Below are 19883 nucleotides of genomic sequence, written 5' to 3' on the forward strand. Positions count from 1 at the left end.
GGAACATCTGCAAAAAAATACAAGCTACCTGTAGCCAAAAATTGGTGGGACCATAAAATTGAAAAAGCTGAAGAAAATGAAGATGTAAAAATATTATGGGACTTCCGACTACAAACAGACAAACATCTGCCACACAATACACCAGCTATAACTGTAGTCGAGAAGAAAGAAAAACAAGTCAAAATAATCGACATAGCAATACCAGGTGATAGCAGAATAGAAGAAAAAGAAATAGAAAAAATCACCAAATACAAAGATCTACAAATGGAAATTGAAAGGCTGTTGCAGAAAAGGACCAAAATAATCCCAGTGGTAATTGGTGCCCTGGGTGCAGTTCCAAAAGACCTTGAAGAGCACCTCAACACCATAGGGGCCACAGAAATCACCATCAGCCAATTACAAAAAGCAGCTTTATTAGGAACAGCCTATATTCTGTGACGATATCTATAACAATTGACAATAAAATTCTGGCATCCCAGGTCTTTGGGAAGGACTCGATGTCTGGATAAAACAAACCAGTCAATAACACCTGTCTGACTGTGTAAACAAGAAATAATAATAATAATAATAAATAAGCCGGTGGCAAATGCAAACGGAACTCTCCTGATGATCTCAATGGGCAGTGGGGTTCATAACGAAGAAGACGTTCTCTTAAATACCCAGGGCCCAAGCTGTTTAGGGCTTTGTAGGTTATGACTAACACATTGTATTTTGCCCAGAAACATATCGGCAGCCAGTGTAACGCCTTCAATACAGGAGTAATATGGTCTCTCCTAGATGCCCCAGAGACCAGCCTGGCTGCCGCATTCTGAACCAACTGTAGTTTCTGTACTACATACAAGGGCAGCCCCACATAGAGCACATTACAGTAATCCAGTCTGGAGGTTACCGGCAGATGTACTACTGTTCTGAGGTCGTCTATCTCAAGAAACAGGTGCAGCTGGCGTATCAGCCGAAGCTGATAGAAGGCACCTCTGGCCACTGCTTCAACCTGGGACACCAGGAAGAGTTTTGTGTCCAGAAGCACCCCCAGACTGCGTACCTGTTCCTTCTGGGCAAGTGTGACCTCCTTCGCCATGAAATCTCCCACCTCCCAAGATCAACTGGGGAGGTCCAGTTACAGCTACCACTGGCTTGTCTGGTGGCTACTTGGGACCAGGCCTTCTCTGTGGCTGCCCCAGGGCTCAGGGATGCATTCCCTGGTAAAATCAGAGTCTCGCCATCTCTGGCTGTTTTTTATAATTTTAATTTTTTTTTTGAAATTTTGATATTTTAAGAAGATCCTCAAGATGCTCAAGATCCTCAAGACCCATGGGTTTCACTCTGAAACAACAGAACCCTGTACCACATGGGTTAGAAACCCATGGGGTTTTCACTCTGAAACAACAGAACCCTGTACCCCATGGGTTAGAAACCCATGGGGGTGGTTGGCACCCTATGTGCACTACACTACCACTCGCTCAGGGCCACCCCAGCACCCCCCCAAGTGCACTTATGGGGCTGCTGACACCTCAATGCTTCTCTATGGGGAAAAACCTTAAAGACGCGTAAAATTTAACAATTCCCCAAAAATCATCCCTCTGCCCAAATCCTTTGAAAAAATCCAGGTAGCTTCCTTGACCCTACCTGGCACTACCACCAACCCCACACTGCTCTAGGCCACCCCTTTGCCCCCCGCGTGAAGCTATCCATTTGCTGACACCTCAATGCTTCTCTAGGGGGGAAAACCTTACAGATGCGTAAACTTCAACAATTCCCCAAAAATAAGCCCTTTGCCCAATTCCCCTGAAATTTGGGTGGTAGCCTCCATCCATTGGGCACTACCAACCCACCCCACTGTTTTGCCTCTGGGACCCATTTTTCCTTCCAGAATCTATTCAGATTCAGATTTGGATTTAATCCGAATCCGAACCAAATCAGGGGTGATTCGGGTGGCCCAGATTCGGGGACAGAACAGATCGGGGGTGATTCGGTTCGGGTCCCAAACTGAATCACCAAAAACCCGCATTGCACACCCCTAGCTTATTGGGGATAGAAAAGCCAAAGTCCCTGAGCTTTCTATCTTCATAGTGAAGAGCAGAGAGGGAGAGAAAGAAGCCTCATGGCTAATAGAAAATGCATTGGAGCAGGGAGCAAGAAAGGGAGCGTGAGAGACCCTGAGAGTATCAGTCTACCAATCAGAGGAAGCCAGAGCAGTGGGAGAGATAAGAGGGGGAATAAAGAAGTCCCATCCTCAATGGAGAAAGTGGACGGAGAGAAATCTCTCTCTCTCTTTCACAACACTAGAACCAGAGGTCATCACATTAAACTGAAGGTTGGGAAATTTAGGACAGAGAAAAGGAAGTACTTTTTCACACAGCACATAATTAATGTATGGAATTATTTGCCACGGGATGTGGTGATGGTGACCAGCTTGGATGGCTTTAAAAGGGGCTTAGACAAATTCATGGAGGACAGTTCTGTCAAGGGCTACTAGTCTGGTGGCTGTGGGCCACCTCGAGCCTCAGAGGCACGATGCCTCTCAATACAAGTTGCAGGGGAGCAACAGCAGGAGAGACGCATGCACATACTTCTTGCCTGTGGGCTCCCCAGAGGCATCTGGTGGGCCACTGTGTGAAACAGGATGCTGGACTAGATAGGCCTTGGGTTATCCATTTCTTGGGCAATCTATGACATTATTTGCTTATGTTCACTGTCTCTACTCCTAATGCCCCTAGTGGTTGCTAGGATAGAAGGTGCAAATAGATGATGAAACTGGAGCTGCATCTCAGACACGTAGTATACTAGAATCTCCTGTAAAAGGAAGCCGGAAATGGCAGCTGGCCATCTCACCAATCGCTTAGGTCTTGAGAGTTTTGAGTGTGCTTCCATCACTGGGCTAGCCTGCTTCATCTGAATAGGTGATCTTTCTTATCTTGTTCTTGCTCTTCATTCAACTTCCAAACCAGACCCCCTTCTGCTGTTGCTTTGCTCTCTGACCGTAATCCTGACCAAATTTATTTGTTTTATTTATTTCACATTTTATATCCCGCTCTTCCTCCAAGGAGGCCAGAGCAGTGCACTACATACTTTAGTTTCTCCTCACAGCAACCCTGTGAGGTAGGTTAGGCTGAAAGAGAAGTGACTGGCCCAGAGTCACCCAGCAAGTATCATGGCCGAATGGGGATTTGAACTTGGGTCTTCCTGGTCCTAGTCCAGCACTCTAACCACTACACCACGCTGGCTCTCACCTGTCCATCCAAATTTGTCTATCTCAATTTGGCTCTTTTCACCTGTCCTCAATATTCAGATCTATGGTTGTGTGAACAGATATACCTAGGATATCATTTTCCCAAAGAGTGATGGTGGTGTTTTACTTTACTTTTCCATCTGGGCTTCAAAAGTAGACAAAGACCTTCTGTTGATGTCTAACATGCACCATTCTTTCTCTTTCAACCACAAAACCATGAAAGTAAAAGCAAAGCAAAGTATAAACAAGTTGGAAATTCACTGCACTCTTGAAATGCATCTTACCTGTGGGATGTGGTAGATATCTAAGATGACAGACATATAAAAAGAAATTTCAGAGCTAAGTCCACCAATGACCGATATCAGTTTGTTCTGGATGTCACAGTTGTAGTTGGGAACAAATCTGTGTTGTGCGGAAAGCAATCTCAGGGTGGTCTCATAGGTAATTCTTGCATTGTGGAAACTATCATAAATATGGAAGCCCAAAGTGATATTGGGTAAGATCTTGGGATGTTCATTGATTTCTTTTACAGCAAATACCAAGGCCAGGACATGTTGGTAGTTCTTTAGCAAAACACTGCAAAAAGAGCTACAGCTTAAGAACTTCACAATTGTTTGCTGGACCACCACTCTGCCGAATCATGTCCTCCTTTGCCCCCTTTAAATTCTTTGGAATGGGGGAGGACACCTTCATTCTCTTCAGTTTAGGGAAACTCCAGTCTTGTCTCCCCAGATGATGATAGCATCTCAAAACTAGCCTCTGTATAGTTCTGTACTCCTGAGTTATGGCAGATTGAACCAGCCCCTCCCACAATGTCGGACCTAGTGTTTGGAACAAGTTAATCATTCAGAGGCATCTGACTTTGCAAAAGCAGGGATTTTAGCCCAAAGGACAAAGAGAATGGGATCATAACAGCAGCATCCACAACATGTCTGCTCCAGTAAGCCTGGTATCAATGATTCAACCATCTCTGGTGTTTCCCCATTTCTCCTCCTGGGATACAGCCCAGAATGGGGGTGTTGGAGCTTGGTACCAGGTGGAGAGAGCAAGAAGATGTGGAGGTGGGATGTGTGGAACTGGACTGTTTGCTGAACCTCACTCACCTGCCAGTGAATGTACCAAGATAATGGCTTAGATGGCAAGCAGAAATGGCAAACTGGAGTCTACAACCAGTATATTACTTGCCCACATCACAGTGGTTAGGTGGGGCCTGTGTCCTCTGGTGAGAGGCCAGACCAAGAGAAGTTCAGCCCATCAGGAGGAGCCAGTGAGTGAAGCAACTCCCTCCCCTGCAATATGTGGGAGAGTGGGGGCATTGTGAACCATGAGGGAGGAATCTAAATACTGCCTGATGTCCTGGAGAGCCACTGCCAATAAGAGTATACAATGGGCCTATGGTCTGACTCAGTAGGCAGCAGCTTCTTCTGTTCCTAGGGAGGCACCTTGACCTAACAGAACGGAAAGTGTATCTTTGCCTGCTAGTCATGTAGCTACATGTACTACATGTATTATATCTTACCCCCCCAACTCTTTTATTGGCTCTCACCACCCCCACAACTCTTGCTCGCTCTTGCCGCACTCACAACTCTCTCGCTGGCTCTTGCTGCCCCCCCAACTCTCTCGCTCCCTCTTGTCAGCCCACAACTATCTCGCTCACTCTTGCTTCCCCTCCAACTCTCTCACTCGCTCTTGCCGCCCTCACAACTCTCTTGCTTGCTGTTGCCACTCCAACTCTCTCGCTCGTTCTCGCCACCCCAACACTCTTGTTCGCACTCACCGACCCCGCAACGCTGTTGCTCGCTCTCACTGCACCCGCAACGCTGTTGCTCGCTCTCGCTGCACCCGCAACGCTCTTGCTCGCTCTCGCTGCACCCGCAACGCTCTTCCTCGTTCTCGCTGCACCCGCAATGCTCTTGCTTGCTCTCGCTGCCCCCGCAACTCTCTCACTCGCTCTCGCCACCCCTGCAACCATCTTGCTCGCTCTCTCCCCACAACCCTCTCACTCACTCTCACCTCCAACTCTGTCACTCACTCTCTCCCCCCGCAACTCTCTTTCTCGCTCTCCCCACAGCCCCCCTCTCTCCGCTCTCTGTCTTTCTATCTCTGTCTTGCAGTCCTTGCTTCCCCCTGCCACTGCCAGGGACTGTTGCCCGCTCACCTGACAGCCTCTGAGCTCCCTGCTCCCTTCTGCTTCACGGTTCAGCTCAGCAAACCGTCTACTGCCTGCAGCCCCCAAAGCCAACTGTCCAGCTCCCGAAGCCACCCCCAGCCTCTGAGCACCCTGCCGCTTCATGGCGCTCCTGAACCAACTGTCAAACTGCTTTCCAGCCACCCCACAAAACTCCCTGCTGCTCTGAATTCTCTCCCCCTCTGTCAGCCAATCACCTCTTCCCCCCCTCTAACAGCTAATCGCCTCCTTTCTGCCACGTCCCCACACATGGCCCATCATGGAGAATTAATAATATAGAAACTTGTGTTCTAGACTAGTTTGGTGCCACTTCAAATGTGCATGCACAGTAGTGCACACTCAGCATGTATCATTAGTTTCAATAGGAACTTTAGCACAATTGTGAAAATCCCTGGGGTGTTTTTTTGAGAGCAGCCATGTTCATCTTGCACTAGTGCAAATTTGCTCATTGAGAAGTGCTTCATTAGTCAGGATGTCTGCCCATGCATTTAAAAAAATTAAGATTTATATCCTGCTCTTCTTCCGAGGAGCTCAGAGCGGTGTACATGCATATTTTTATCCTCACAACAAGCATCATGAGTGAAAATTGTAAATGCCTCAACTCTCATTTGAAGCTGGTTCTTTAACATTTTATTCTATGTGAATGTTCTTTAATATTTTATGCGGCCCCTTCTCTCCCCACTCCCTGAATTCATCAACATTCTCTGGCTCATGAGGGCCACCAAACAAATCCAGTCATCATCAGGCTGTCCCCCACCCCCTTTTAACTTAAAATGTACCTACTTCTGTCAAACTAGGGAAACCCCTGAGTAGGTAAAACCACTACCTTATTTTCAGGTGGCCTCATTTTGCTTCCAGTTTCATAGGCATACAACCACTTGAATTCATTATGAGCATATAGAAATGGTACCTGCACCAAAATGATGCGTTGTTTCCCCTGCCCCTAAGAAGAGGAGGAGCACTTTATCTTTAAGGGATAAAGACAGCCCGGAGCAGGAGCCTCACAAGGTGGTCTGTTCTCATGAGCATTGCCCTGCTGTATCAGACCAAAGGTCCAGCTAGCTAGTCCTGTGTTCTGTTCGCAATCACTGACCAGATGCTAACAAACAGGACATGAAGATGGTGGCCAATACTCTTCCCAGCACCTTTTTGTCTTTCTTCAGCATTTTGTCACCTGTCTAATTGTACACTATGGGGGAAAGAAACTGCTTACACAGGATAGTCGGTCAGCTCCACAGTAGGCTGTTCATTGAATAAAACACTGTCCATAATGGGGAAGAATTCAGAAGCCATTCCACCAACGACGACATCACCTTGCTGATAATACTCATAAGGAAAACGGCGAGGCATACTTATGATGCACTCTTTGGAAAATGCTTCACTCACAAAGGAAAGCCATAGAACATTCCATGCATATCTCAACAGGCAATAGTGCCAAACACACCACCGTCTCGATACCAAACCTTCCTCTTGAGAAACAAATATTTCCATCACTATTTATCTTATGGTGAACATCAGCCTGGTTACGACCTCCTGTCTTGAATGATGGCTGAGACTGGCAACACAGTGGTTTGAAGCCTAGCCTGGAAAGGGGAAACTCAGATGGACAGAATCCTGCCTGCCTTTCTTAGTCCCTAATTCTCAACTCTTAATAGCACAAAACTCTTTTATAGTGTCCAGAGATTTACAAGGCTCTGGCGAGTCAGTAATCTCACAAATTGCAGGTTAAGCTAATTATAATCTACACAGTACGCTAACCTTCATGTTGCATAATGCAGTCAAAGAGACCTGTGAGGAAAAATATTTATTTGTCTTATCTTATTATAGTGATTTCCCCCACCTATCCTTAGTGCAATAAAATGGAGCAGGTGGTGAATGACTCTGAATTCATGGTGTCTCTACTCAGAGCCAGAGATAACAGTATAGAAATTGAAGAAATGAACGAATGAATAAATAAATGACCTCACCCTGCTTTTTATTTGGTCACATTTTTCATAGACCGAATGTGTCTTCTTTTTCATAACTCTGCTTTGGCCTCCGAGTCACCTCTTGGTCAGGATTCCCAATCCAATGGAGTGTGTTTGCATGTGTTTCAGCCTCCATATTGTATCTCCTGAACATCACTTTCTATGTGCATCTTTAACTTGAGCAATGTATACTCATTACAGAAATGTGAATAATTTATTATTATGTGTGGGAATGGCAGTGTGGTGGGCTCATATGTTTCAGGGGCTTGTAGGAGAAAGGCTATAATGACCCTCCTGGCCAAAATCCATGTTATGATAAATCCTACCGGCAATTGGGTTTGTCAGAAAGCAGTCTCAGGGAGGCCCAATCTGGATCATCTCCATGGTGTGTGGGAAGCAGCTTTCCCTTGCCTGTTGACACCCCCCCCCAATAGTTGAAAGTGACTGTTTGTCCCTTGAGGGACTCTTTACAGCATTTACAGCAAATCACTGCTCTGAGGACAAATGGGGGCAAATGGAGCATAGCATGTAGCCCTCAATGTCCCTGTTAACAGACCCCAATCATAGAGGTGGCAGTGCAGACCCACTCAGGGATGTGGGAGCTCTATGCCAGTGGTGCTTCTCGGTGGCTGCATTTCGGAGTACCAACCCCTCCCCTCCTGTCTCCTATGCAGGATCTTAGCCAATCATGGCCGTTCTGCTTATGTGCCAACAATTTGCCCACAGTCTGACCATGGAGCTTGCTAGGATTGGCCTCAGAGGCTGAGCAGGAGGGAGGGACTCTCTTCTCTTGGAACTGCAGGTTGGTGGGCTGTGGTTTGACTAATGTCTGCAGTGTGATTTACAGGGCCAAAGTTGTCTGGCAATGTGTGAATACATCTATTTTTTGTCATGGCTTAGACCTTTGAGTCAGAAGTGTCAGAGGAGGAACAGGAGGACTTGGTTGGGAAAAGAGACTCAGAAGCACAGCAGGAGGATTTGGCTATGAGAACAAATGCTGAAGCTGAGCAGGGTCGGCAACAGACAGGGGAATCTGGATAGCTGACGGAGATGAGGGCTGAGGAGTCTGATCAGGAGGAAGCTAGAATTTCACCTGTGTTTAGAAGACGTCTCAAGAGAAAGGCTCAGTGGGAGACATGCAGGCTCAAGATCTCACAGGAGAGGCAATAGAAATGCTGAGTCAGGAAAGCCTGATTGGCTGCCGGTTATCTCAAGCTCTATATCAAGCTGACACGGTTTCTAAGTCAGCACTGTCAGCAACTTTTCCTTTTTTCGCAGACAGTGTCCTTGTATTTGTACTTTCTCAATCTTCCCTGTTTCAGCCTGTCCTTGTTCTGTTCTTCCTTGCTTACAATAATACTCAGTTATTGTAGAGAGGGTAGCTAGTTTAATTTCAAGGGACTTTCTTTTGTTTATAATACTTTATCTTGAGAGTCATTCTTCACTTTCATTCGTGCAGCTAAGCTCCTTCTCTTAGCTACAGAACTTTATTTTGACTCACACAAATAGAGCTGAAGGGATCATAAATCCTGTCGGGTCAGCCGTGCCAACAGGTTTATAACATTTTTATGACAATGATATGTATGTGGAGCCTGTCTGATATGCTTGGCTGCTTTATTTATAATCTATAAAACCAACGAGCTGAAAAAACTCAGTGCTCAGTGCATGGCAGAAACTCTGGACTTGCACAGGGCCCGTGATCATGACTAATAAAGGTTATTGTGAACACACACCCTTGCTGTTTGACTTAAACTGTTGGGCAGCAAATCTTATTGTGGGGACCGGGCCCTGTTTGAAATAGGAGGGCAAGGTCCCAGAGGATTTTCCCACTACAATTTCTGGCACCCCAGATGGGACTGTCCACGTGTCTGCTTGAACCCGGGAGGTTCCAGTGACAACCATGTCACCACACATTGAGTTCACTGATTGTTGGGACTCGATGGGACCCCCCGGGTTGGTCAAGGCAATGAGGACAGCTTCCAAGATTCCACATTGAGAATCAGGTGTGTGTGTTCCGGGTTCAAGATACCTTGGGAATGATGGGGATGGGACAGAGCAAAGGGCTAGTCCCAGGAACTACCCTGGTGACTGTTGGTATGTCTCGGCCACTGATGGTCACTTTTTGTACCTCTGTTTGGCCAGTATTTACCTTTGAGACTCCTGCAAAGCAATGGCCAGCGACTGGGTCATTTGAGCATGATTGTCTCAGCTATTTGCGAAGGATTCCTGGAGGACCCCCACAAACCCTGGCAAATGGATTACTGATACGTCTGGGCAGATTCTGCTGAGAAGAGAGCAGGGCAGTTTCCCAGACTTAACAGCAATCAAATTGGTGGCCACCGTTCCCCTTTCCTCCTCCCTGTCTTTCTAAATAGAAGAATGAGTGGAGACCCAGCACAACCCCCGCCCCCACCTCGGCTCCTTCCCCCTTCCCTGGATATCACTTACTCACACCCAGTCAGGACTCTCCTTCAGAGTAAAAGGAGCGTCCGAAAATAGAGGAAGATCTCATGGAACTTCCTGCTAAACAAATGCCTGAAAAACAGTCTCATTCTCTTCTTTGAAACCAGCAACAGAGGTTTTTCTGCCCAGCTCTGATATGCAAAAGGAGAAGAGTGCTTTTCAGTGTAATTGTACACCTTCTTCCCAGCTGATTGCAAGGGGTAGGAGGCAACAGGAGGGGAAAACCTGAAACTTAGGAGTCTTATTAAAGAGTTTAAAGAGGAGTTTTTAAATATTTGGGTGCATAGAAATCAAACAGTATGAAATGCAACAATGTTTTAGAGTTTTAAAGGGTAGAAGGAAAATTTGGTTTTTTTTAAAGTTGGGAAGAGAATGTGTATGAAATCAAAATAAACTTGAAAGTTGCAAAAAGGGAGAGATGGAGCAAAAGAGGAAGGGGTGGAAGAAGAATTGCTATGCCTGATGTGAGCATATGTGCAGATTTACAGGTTGTTTGTTTAAGTGTATGTGTGTGTGTTTTGTTTTGTGTTGTTTTGTTTTTGTTGGAAGTGAAGGACTCTGCACTGTCTCATGTCTCAATATCAGAGGGGAACAGATTAGTGAGTCAGAGGACTAGAGGGGTCAAGGCATTGGTCATCCCTTCTCTACTGCTCTGACACTATCCCTTTGATATGTAGATTGCTACTCTCAAAGACTTCCTTTCTTCCTGCCTGCCTCTTCCTCTTCCCCTTTGCTTCTCCCTTGCAACACACACACTCTTCTCTCTCTGCACCATGTGTGCAGAGATGTAGAAACCATCCCTCTGGATCCAGTTAGGTAGATAGATTAGAGATCCTATCTCTCCACTTTCCTATCTAGAATGGAGTTCACCAATAAAGACTCTTTATATTGATTTGAAACTATGAATTGGCTCCAAGTTTCTTTTACTCTCAGCATACACACATGCCTAGGCATACTCTGCTGTGTTGTGCCTCAGTGCACTCTGCTGTAATAGAAAGGTATGTGTTACCAGAAAGAATTCCCAACAGTTTTGACAAAACCCAGACTTGGAACTATAAATGGATGGCTCTTTCCTCAGAGATTCGTAGGGTCACCTGCAGGATATGCTATTTGTAATACTTATGGAGTATTAAAAGCAGGGAAGAGTTGGAAACAAAGCTATAATTGTCTTGGGTAGCAGAGCTAAAAAGCAGTTAGAAAACGCCTGCAAATGGCTAAGGAAAAAAAGGAGGGTGCAGAGGGAACCCTGTTCAAAGCCCTAGGAGAAACAGCCCAAATAGTGGGAGGTTTTAAAGGTGAGTTCATTGCAGACAGCAAAAAGATGAAGGACGGAACAAGCTCGGCTCAGGACAGGCGAGAACAGAAAGCATAAATCAAACCCTTTGTTTTCACCACAATGAAACAGACCATTTCAGGAAAGACTGTATATTCCGAGAGAATGAGGCGGGGGGGGGGGGGCAACATCTCCTCCCACCTTCAAAGCAGACCAACAAGATAGCTGTGGTCCACTGCTCAGCTCATTAGAATGATGACTCATGTGTTACCAAGGGAAACTCTTTTGCAGATGTTGTAGCGAAGTGGGCCGCTAAACAGCCACACAGTGGGGCTATTCTCATGATCAGGCAAAATCGGGCTAGGAGAGCCTAGCCCGATTTTGCCTGATTGTGAGAACCTGGTGGCTCCCAGGAGGTTAACCCACCTAAGTAGCCCGCCCCAAAAACTGGGTTTGTGGAGCGAGTGCTCCGCAAACCTGGTTTTTAAAATTGTGAGTAGCCGCGGTGCAGCTCCGCGCCAAGGCTACTCACGAGGAGACCCATGGAGGGGAGGCAAAAAGCTGGCTCCGGGGGTCTCGCCAGCATGCCCTGCGTGCTTGCACAGGGCATGCTGGAGCTTCTGGGGGCCAATTGGCCCCTGTTCCCCCCAGCCCTCGTCGGCTCTGTCACGGAACCGGCAATCATGTGGGTGGTCGATCTGGTTGCCCAGGGCTCCTGCCATGCTCATGTGCGGGGAGAGCGGGCTTAGCCTGCTCTCCCCGCTCAGCGCCCCAATCGTGAGACTGATCATGAGACCTGGCTCATTATCCCAACCTTTGCTCCTGTTTTCACTGTGGGGCCTGAGCAACCATACCTGACTTTTCTACATCTGAATGAACCCTCTACCTGGGAAAGACTGTATGAGGTCACACAGGATGATGATTTCTGGATTGTCCCAGATGCTCGCCCCATTGCTCAGAGAGCCCTGCTCACAGTACTTTGTCAGCAGTTACACTCAAAAGGCCATTGTGGAATGCTGTATAAGCCCAGTGGTTCGCTCCTGGAGTTTATGTTGAGACCCCCCCCCGCCCCCCAAGTGACAAGACCATGTCTGACTAATGCCTCCTCAAAGCCACAAGTTCACAAAGTGGGGGAAACATGGGCATTCCTTCCCTTTGAATGTTTGCAACTTGACTTTATTGCTTTGCCCCTGCCCAGGATTATCATTTGTCCTTGTGATCCCAAACCAGCTGACCCATTGGATTGAAGCCTTTTCCTTCAGTACATGCCGCAACAGCTGTTGTGGGCCCTGATGAAGGACATCGTCCCCTGTTTTGGACTTTGGGGATAGGGTTCAGTGGGAGTGGAGAGGTCAAGCTGGGAGATAAAATCATTATTGGGAAAGCTATGCCAGGAGACCCAGTTGAAGTGGCCTCAGATCTTACCTGTTGTGTTATTTACCTTGCGAACGAAACCTAGGAAGGATTGTGGTCTTTCTCCATATGAAATGTTGTTTGGCCACACACCCCCATGTACTACCAAGCCACTTGATCCCAGGACACTATCTCTACAGGGGGTGGATGATGATCTACTTGCTTATCTTCTTTCTTTTAGTAAGCAGGTTCACCAGTTCAAGAAGGTGGGAACACTGCAGCAAACAGTGCCTTTGGACTGTCACCTGCATCTCTACGAACCAGGATTGTGGGTGTGGATCTGGAATTTTTGTAAGGACTCACCACTCCAACCACAGTGGGAGGGACCCTTCCAGCCTCTCCTGGTCACCCATACGGCTGTGAAAGTAGTAGAAAAGACTGCGTGGATTCATCACTCTCATCTGAAACCTGCCATTGTGAACCACAGCCCCATTGTGCTGCCCATCATGTCAAGAAGACAAGGAGATTCAGAGGACTGGACCATTGCATGCCTATTTGAAGAACAGAATGGGGTTTCTGGGCCTCTGGCTGGGCCTTGTGTTCCTTGTGAGGGACACAATTCCAGATAAACTCTAATATATTGCGTTAGTTTCCTCCCTTGTGGGAATTCCTGGGTCCCCCATTTGTCTGCACCGACTTGCAAATGGCCTAGCCTCTCTTTTGCAGCAGATGGTCAACAGAACCTCTGAGGCTATATCTCTTTTGCTAGAAGAATGGGATCAGGATAGAACTGCAGTGTTGCAAAACAGGGTTGATATTGATTATTTGCTTTTAAGGAACAACTATGACTGTGAACATTTTCAGAGATTGTGTTGTTTTAACATCACAGATAACAAAATCCCAGTAGAAAAGAAACTGTAGGAATGGGAAGATATTACTAAGCAGTTATCTGCAAACAAAAAGAGTTGATGAGACAACCTTTGGACATGGTTACCAAACCTGGGTTGGCTAAAAGGACTCATTTTAATGCTTATTGTTTGTGCTATAATTATATTTAGTGGATGTTGCTGCCTTCAATGCTTATGTACTTTGTGGAAAATGTGGACACAAAACTCCAGGGGGCAGTTAGCCTAAGTACTTACTGAACAGCAGAAGGCTGGGCTGCACAAAGTATATATAAGTGATCGACCTATTACTCCTTATAATGGAGCAGGGTCAAAAAGGGGGGACTGATGGGGAATTGTCTTACACAGAACTGTCTGTGTAAACTGCCCTGAGCCATTTTTGGAATGGCAGTATAGAAATCAAATTAATAATAATAATAATAATAATAATAATAATAATAATAAATAATTACAAGCTTATCAATAATCTATGAATGTAAAGTTGATTCAGGCTTCTAATAGAGGATGTCAGGCAGGCCAGGATGGTGTTTTTGTTCAAGTAAAAAATGTGAGGCTTTCAGCCAAAGAGATAGCAAATACAAAAGGATGCCTATAAGGAACAAAGGGAGGGAAGATGATCCAGACGGTAGCTTAGCTAGTTGGCACCTTGTGAATACACTGTTTATTCACTCAGACTGATAAGAAGTAAACCAAAGAGAAAAACAATAGTATGTGCCAAGGTTGGCTGGCAATGTGTGAATAGATCTATTTTTATGACAAATCAGCCTGTCTGATTTGCTTGGTTGACGAGCTGAAAAAACTCAGTGCTCAGTGCATGGCAGAAACTCTGGACTTGCACGGGGCCCATGATCATGACTAATAAATATTATTGTGAACACATACCCTTGCTGTTTGACTTAAACTGTTGGGCAGCAAGTCTTATTCCGGGGACCTGGCCCTGTTTGAAATAGGAGGGCAAGGTCCCAGAGGATTTTCCCGCTACAGCCCTTCCTAGTCCCAAATGCCTTTGCCAAGCATCTTTTATAGCATCCCTCAGAGATTTACAGGGTTCTGGTTAGGGATGTGCGAACCGGTTTAAATTTGAACCGGCTCGGTTCGGCGGTTCGATTTCGAACCAGACTGAGCTGTTCTGAACCCGAACCGAATCCGAACCGGTTCGGTCCGAACCGATTCGGATCGTTTCAAACCGGTTCGGATGTGCCATAGGGCTCTATTGGTTCTGTTTAAAGTGTGTCCTGTTGTTCTGTTTAAAGTGTGAAACTTTTGGTTCTGTTTAAAGTGTGTCCTCCATTTTGTGGCTCCTTCTTGCAACTTTTGCTCCTGGCATCCATTTTGTGAGGCTATTTTTCAGGCATTGCATTGGCTGCGCTATTGATCCTTTGATTGGCCAGAATGAGTCTTGCGCTCTGGTAGGCTGTTGGCTGTTGCACTGTTGAGAGCTGGCACCCTGTTGGCTGGGGTGTGTGTGTGTGCAAAGGTGGGGGCTCCCAAAGGAGGGAGTTTCAAACCTATTAAAACCAAGCCTTTTGCCTGGAAAATTCTCTTTGGCTGCAGTTGTGGGATCATCATCTGAGACCCTTGCTTGCTTCGTTGCTGCTGGTGTCTGTGAGTCCCTGACTGTGTGTCCTTCCTATAGTGTCTGTGTGTCTGAGTGTACCCACCTCCTTGTGCTGTGCTTTCTTTTGTCCATCTGCCCTGTGTCTGTCTGTCTGTCTCTTCTCTATGTTACTTTTCTTTCTTTACTTTTTCCTCAACTTTCCCCATATTTCTGTTGTTTTTCTTCTGTTGGCCTCCTTTCCTCATCCTCCATTTTTTCTCTCATTCCTCGTCCTTTACCGTATTTTACGGACTATAAGACGCATTTTTTCACTCGAAAAATAGCCACCAAAATTCAGGTGCGTCTTTTACTCGCAAGCCTGCCCGAGGGGGAGGGGTATCCCCCAGCAAACAATGCTAAATGATGCTATTAACTCTGTGCAGTCTGGGGACTGCCGCTCCAGCTCACCCTCCGCCGCTAGGCCTGTGAACTCCCCGATCGTGCAATTACATCACCACCAGCAACACCATTGTTTTCAGCTTTCTGTTTTACTTTCTGCAAGCATATTCAGCTGAAAAAAGTGTAAAGAATTAAGAAAGCCGAAGTGATAGCTGCTCCCTCCTCTGGTATGTGCATACTGATGAGAAGCGGAGCGCTGGAAAACGAAAGAGGGTGGTGTTTTTTTTTTTTTAAATAGAGTCAGAAGCAGGTTGAAGAGAAAACAAGGAGTGGAGTATCAACAATTGAAATAGGACTTATCTGAGGCGAGGAGAACAAACTGAAGCAAGGCTGAAAGTCCTTTCCTGGAGCTAGCAGGAATGAAGAAAGTGAAAAGAATTAAGAAAGCAGAGCTCCCTCATCTGGTATGTGCATACTGGTGAGGAGCGGAGAGCTGGGAAACGAAAGAGGTGTTGTTGTTTTTTAATAGAGTCAGAAGCAGGTTGAAGAGAAAACAAGGAGTGGAGTAGCAGCAATTGAAAGAGGACTTATCTGAGGCAAGAAGAAAGGAGAACAAACTGAAGCAAGGCTGAGAGTCCTTTCCTGGCGCTACCGGTAGCAGGACTTTTAGGTACAGTTGATAACAGTTTAATATGTTAAAACCCTGAAAAACTGGATTAAAATTAAGGTGCGTCCTATAGTCTGTAGCGTCTTATAGTCCATAAAATACGGTATCATTTGGCTTCCCCTCCCCCACATTGCTTTCATTTATTGCTGTTATTATTTGTGCCTTGTTTTTGTTCCACCTTTGATTTTCATTCAATTGGATTATTTATTGCTTCTGCTGCTACTGTTAATTTATATATTTGCTGCTTTGGTTGAATTGTTAATTAATTTGTGTGTCCATTGCCTGCTGCTCCTGCTGCCCCCTTGGGTCCTGCCCACCCCACCCCCACCCCACGCCACTCCTGCTGCCCCCCATCTGCTCCCACCCTCCCCCCTCCCATCCAGATTCCCCACCCCCACCCACGGTCCCACGCTCCCTGCTGCTGTTGCTGCCCACCTGAGTTGGGCTTTTTTGGTTAAATTTGCCAGTTTGGGTTATCTATTTTGGTTCTATATTGGACAAATAGTGTTGTCTCCTCATTTCTGCCCCTCCATTGTTGACCCACCCTGGCTGCCTGTGCCCCGTGCGGCCGCCCTGTCTGTGTCTCAGCCCAGGGGTGACTGGCTGGCGCATCCGTGACCAGCAGTGTGCGGCAGGAGAAGGACCGCAAGAAGAGGGGTTAGTGTGCGTGGCAATTGTGTGCAACTTTTGTTGCCCCCTTTCCCTCCCTAGTTGGCGGTTTTAAATAGGGACACCTGTATTTCAAAATGCATTTGGGTGTGGGGAGGGACACTTGGAGATGTACTGTTGTTGTGTCTTGATGAAGAAATTATTGCTGTGTTGTGTTGCATGCTTTTCTTGCAGGTTGTTTCTTGTTTTAAACAGGTCCCCCCCCCCCAGGTCATTGTTGTTATGTTCTGAAGATATATGATGTGCTATCATGTGTTTTGCTTGCTTCACTTGCTTTGGGAGGAGTGGGTGGGTTTTGTGAAAGTGCAATTTCTTAAATAGGCTGCAAGGTTCATGCTTGGTACCCCAGCAATGCATTACTTGAAATCCACCACCCCAAAACCCAATCCATCCACACACTGTGTTCAGTTCACTAAAGAAGGGTTTCCCAGGGTCATTGTTGTTATGCTCTGAAGATATATGATGTGCCATCATGTGTTTTTGCTGGCTTGCCTTGGGTTGAGTGGGTGGGTTTTGTGAAAGTGCAATTTGGGTTCTGTGAAAGTGCAATTTCTTAAATAGGCTGCAAGGTTGATGCTTATCCCAGCATTACTTGAAAACCACCCCCCCACAACACAATCCATCCACACACTGTGTTCAGTTCACTAAAGAAGGGTTTCCTTGGGTCATTGTTGTTGTTTTGAAGATATATGATGTGCCATGCCATCATGTGTTTGCTGCTTGCTTGCTTTGGGTTGAGTGGGTGGGTTTTGTGAAAGTGCAATTTGGGTGGGTTCTGTGAAAGTGCAATTTCTTAAATAGGCTGCAAGGTTAATGCTTGGTACCCCAGCATTACTTGAAATCCACCCCCCCAACCCAATCCATCCACACACTGTGTTCAGTTCACTAAAGAAGGGTTTCCTTTGATTTTCAGGTTCCCAAGCTTTGACTGTGTCCCTCCCCCCATCCATTCTCCCCATAATACTACAGAGACTTGCCCCCCACCCCACAACTACTCCACCTAACTGCCTGTGCCCCCCACCCCCCACCTAGGGGTCCACCCTTTCCCCAAATTAAAAAAACAACACCCATCCCCATCCCCAATTTGCTTAACACCTGACCCACCCCAATTTCAAAAGGTTACCCTCCCCCTCACAAAAAGTCTTCCATTCCCCCCAATTGGCTTTTTCTAATCAGATTTTCCTCCCACCGCCTCCCAATCAATTGGCTTTTTTGGCCCCTTCCCACCCCTTCCAAATTATTTTTTTGCCCCTTTCTGGCCTTCCTCGTAAAGTCTCCCTTCTTTAGAAAAAACCTAACATGTCTGAGCAACGCGAGCACCGTGTTGTGGGCAGGGCTCGCCAAAGGTTGCCAGGCAGAGGTGGGAGAGGCCAGGTGCGGGCTGTGACTGCGGCGGCTGTGGCGCAGATAGGAGGGAGAGGACGTGGGGAGCCTGAGGATACCCCGGTCCTCCCCATAGCACAAATCTTTCCCCCAGCTCTGGGTTTTGTCCACAGGCTCGATTTCCCCCAGCCTGCTGCCGGCAATCGCGGCAGAGGCAGAGGCACTAGGGATGTGGCGGGTCCCTCCTTGGTGGCACCAGGTGCTGCTGGGGCACCGCCAGTGGTGGTGGTGGAGGAGACTGTTGGTGTGGGTGGTGAGGATCTTATGGCTGGCAGTGATGCAGCCAGGTTCTCCCTCCCTCTTGGGGCCCTTCCCCCTATCCTTTCGCTGCTCATTGGGTCCCCCCCTTGTGAAGCCCACCACTCTGAGGAATGGTCTGCTGAGGTGGTGGAAGAGAGGCCTGCCTCTCCTCTCCCAGTGGAGCCGGGCCCTTCCTCTCTCGTGGAGGGTGGAAGGGGCGGGTTGGGTGGCAGCAGTGGGCAGGCTGCAGTGGGCAGTCCCCCCCATAGGACTGCAGCCACCCAGCCAAAAGAGGCCTAATACAGCACCCAGGGCAACGGAGGCCAAGGGCAGCGGTGTATGGGAGCATTTTGAGGTCCCTGAAAATGCCCCATACCATGCCTGCTGTGTCCACTGCAGGGTGCAGGTCAGCCATGGCAAGGATCCAAAGCACCTGGGTACGACACCCATGTGGAGGCACATGGTGCATCACCACCCAGGTCTCCTTGGCCAGGCTGGCAGCGCTAGTGCGCCTTGTGCACCTGCCACTAGGGCGGACAAGGGCAGTGTGCCTGCGCCAGCCAAAAAGCAGGCTACACTGCCAGTCCAGCAGTGGACACAGGTGTCGGGCAGCCAGCGTACTGTTCGTGTGGATCATCATCACCTCACCTGCCTCATAGGGGAGATGATTTCCACCGATGACCAGCCGTTTCAGGTGGTCGAGAACTCCGGCTTCTGCCGGATACTCCAGTACATGGTGCCCGAATACATCATCCCCTCAAGGACCACGTTCAGCCAGAACGTGGTCCCCTCCCTGTACCGCAAGTGCAGGTAGCTCGTGTCAGCCGGGCTGCATGCGGCTCCGGCGGGCACCAGCGTGCATTTCACAACTGACCTCTGGACCAGTGTCAGTGGGATGCACGCTGCTTTCCTGGCCCTCACTGCCCACTGGTGGGGACCGGAGAGTGAGGGGACCTCCTCGGGCGATGCTTCTGGGTCCGGCGCGGCTCCCAATGCACTACGGCACAGGTGGGCTGTTCTGCACATGGAGACGATGGACACGAGGCACACCATGGAGGAGGTGGCGGCCGTACTCGACCGCCAGATAGAGGAGTGGATTGGCGGGTGTCCACACCTCTCCAGGGGATTCATTGTCACTGACAATGGATCCAACGTTACCTCCTCTGTCGAGACTGTCATGGGCTGTGTGAACATACGGTGTATGGCACACATGCTCCATCTGACCGTCAGGGACACCCTCGGCCTTAAGGAGCTGAAGGTGTCCCAGGAGAAGGCCCCCCCCCCCCAGGTGCTGCTGCTGCCACAGCCATGCTTGTCAAGAAGGCTCGCAAGCTGGCCACCCACTTCCACCGCAGCGAGAAGTCCAGGATACTGCTTCAACAGAAGCAGGATGACCTTGGGCTTCCTCGCCATCTCATCCCAATGGATGTGGAGACGCAGAGGAACTCCACCTTCCTCCTGTTCCAGCGCCTGTTGGAGCAGGAGAGAGCCCTTGGCACCCTGGCGAGGGACGAGTCCTTGGCCGTCTGCGACCTCTCGAACGCAGAGTGGAAGCAGATGTCCAAGGCAGTGTTGGCACTTGAGCCCTTCTAGCTTGCCACGAAGGGCTT

General features: G+C 47.9%; 1 protein-coding gene across 1 annotated transcript in view; it reads right to left on the reverse strand.

Moving 5' to 3' along the window:
• LOC128331049 (vomeronasal type-2 receptor 26-like) overlaps positions 1-6767 on the reverse strand; it is a 28889-nt gene extending 22122 nt beyond the window's left edge. Inside the window, exons 1-2 of the mRNA XM_053264411.1 lie at positions 6631-6767; positions 3514-3805 (exon numbers count right to left, since the gene is read on the reverse strand). Of these exons, the coding sequence (XP_053120386.1) occupies positions 3514-3805; positions 6631-6767 (429 nt within the window). The remainder of the gene's footprint in view (positions 1-3513; positions 3806-6630) is intronic.
• Positions 6768-19883: the final 13116 nt, after the last annotated feature.

Source organism: Hemicordylus capensis, chromosome 6, assembly GCF_027244095.1.
Source record: "Hemicordylus capensis ecotype Gifberg chromosome 6, rHemCap1.1.pri, whole genome shotgun sequence".
Lineage (NCBI taxonomy): Eukaryota > Metazoa > Chordata > Lepidosauria > Squamata > Cordylidae > Hemicordylus > Hemicordylus capensis.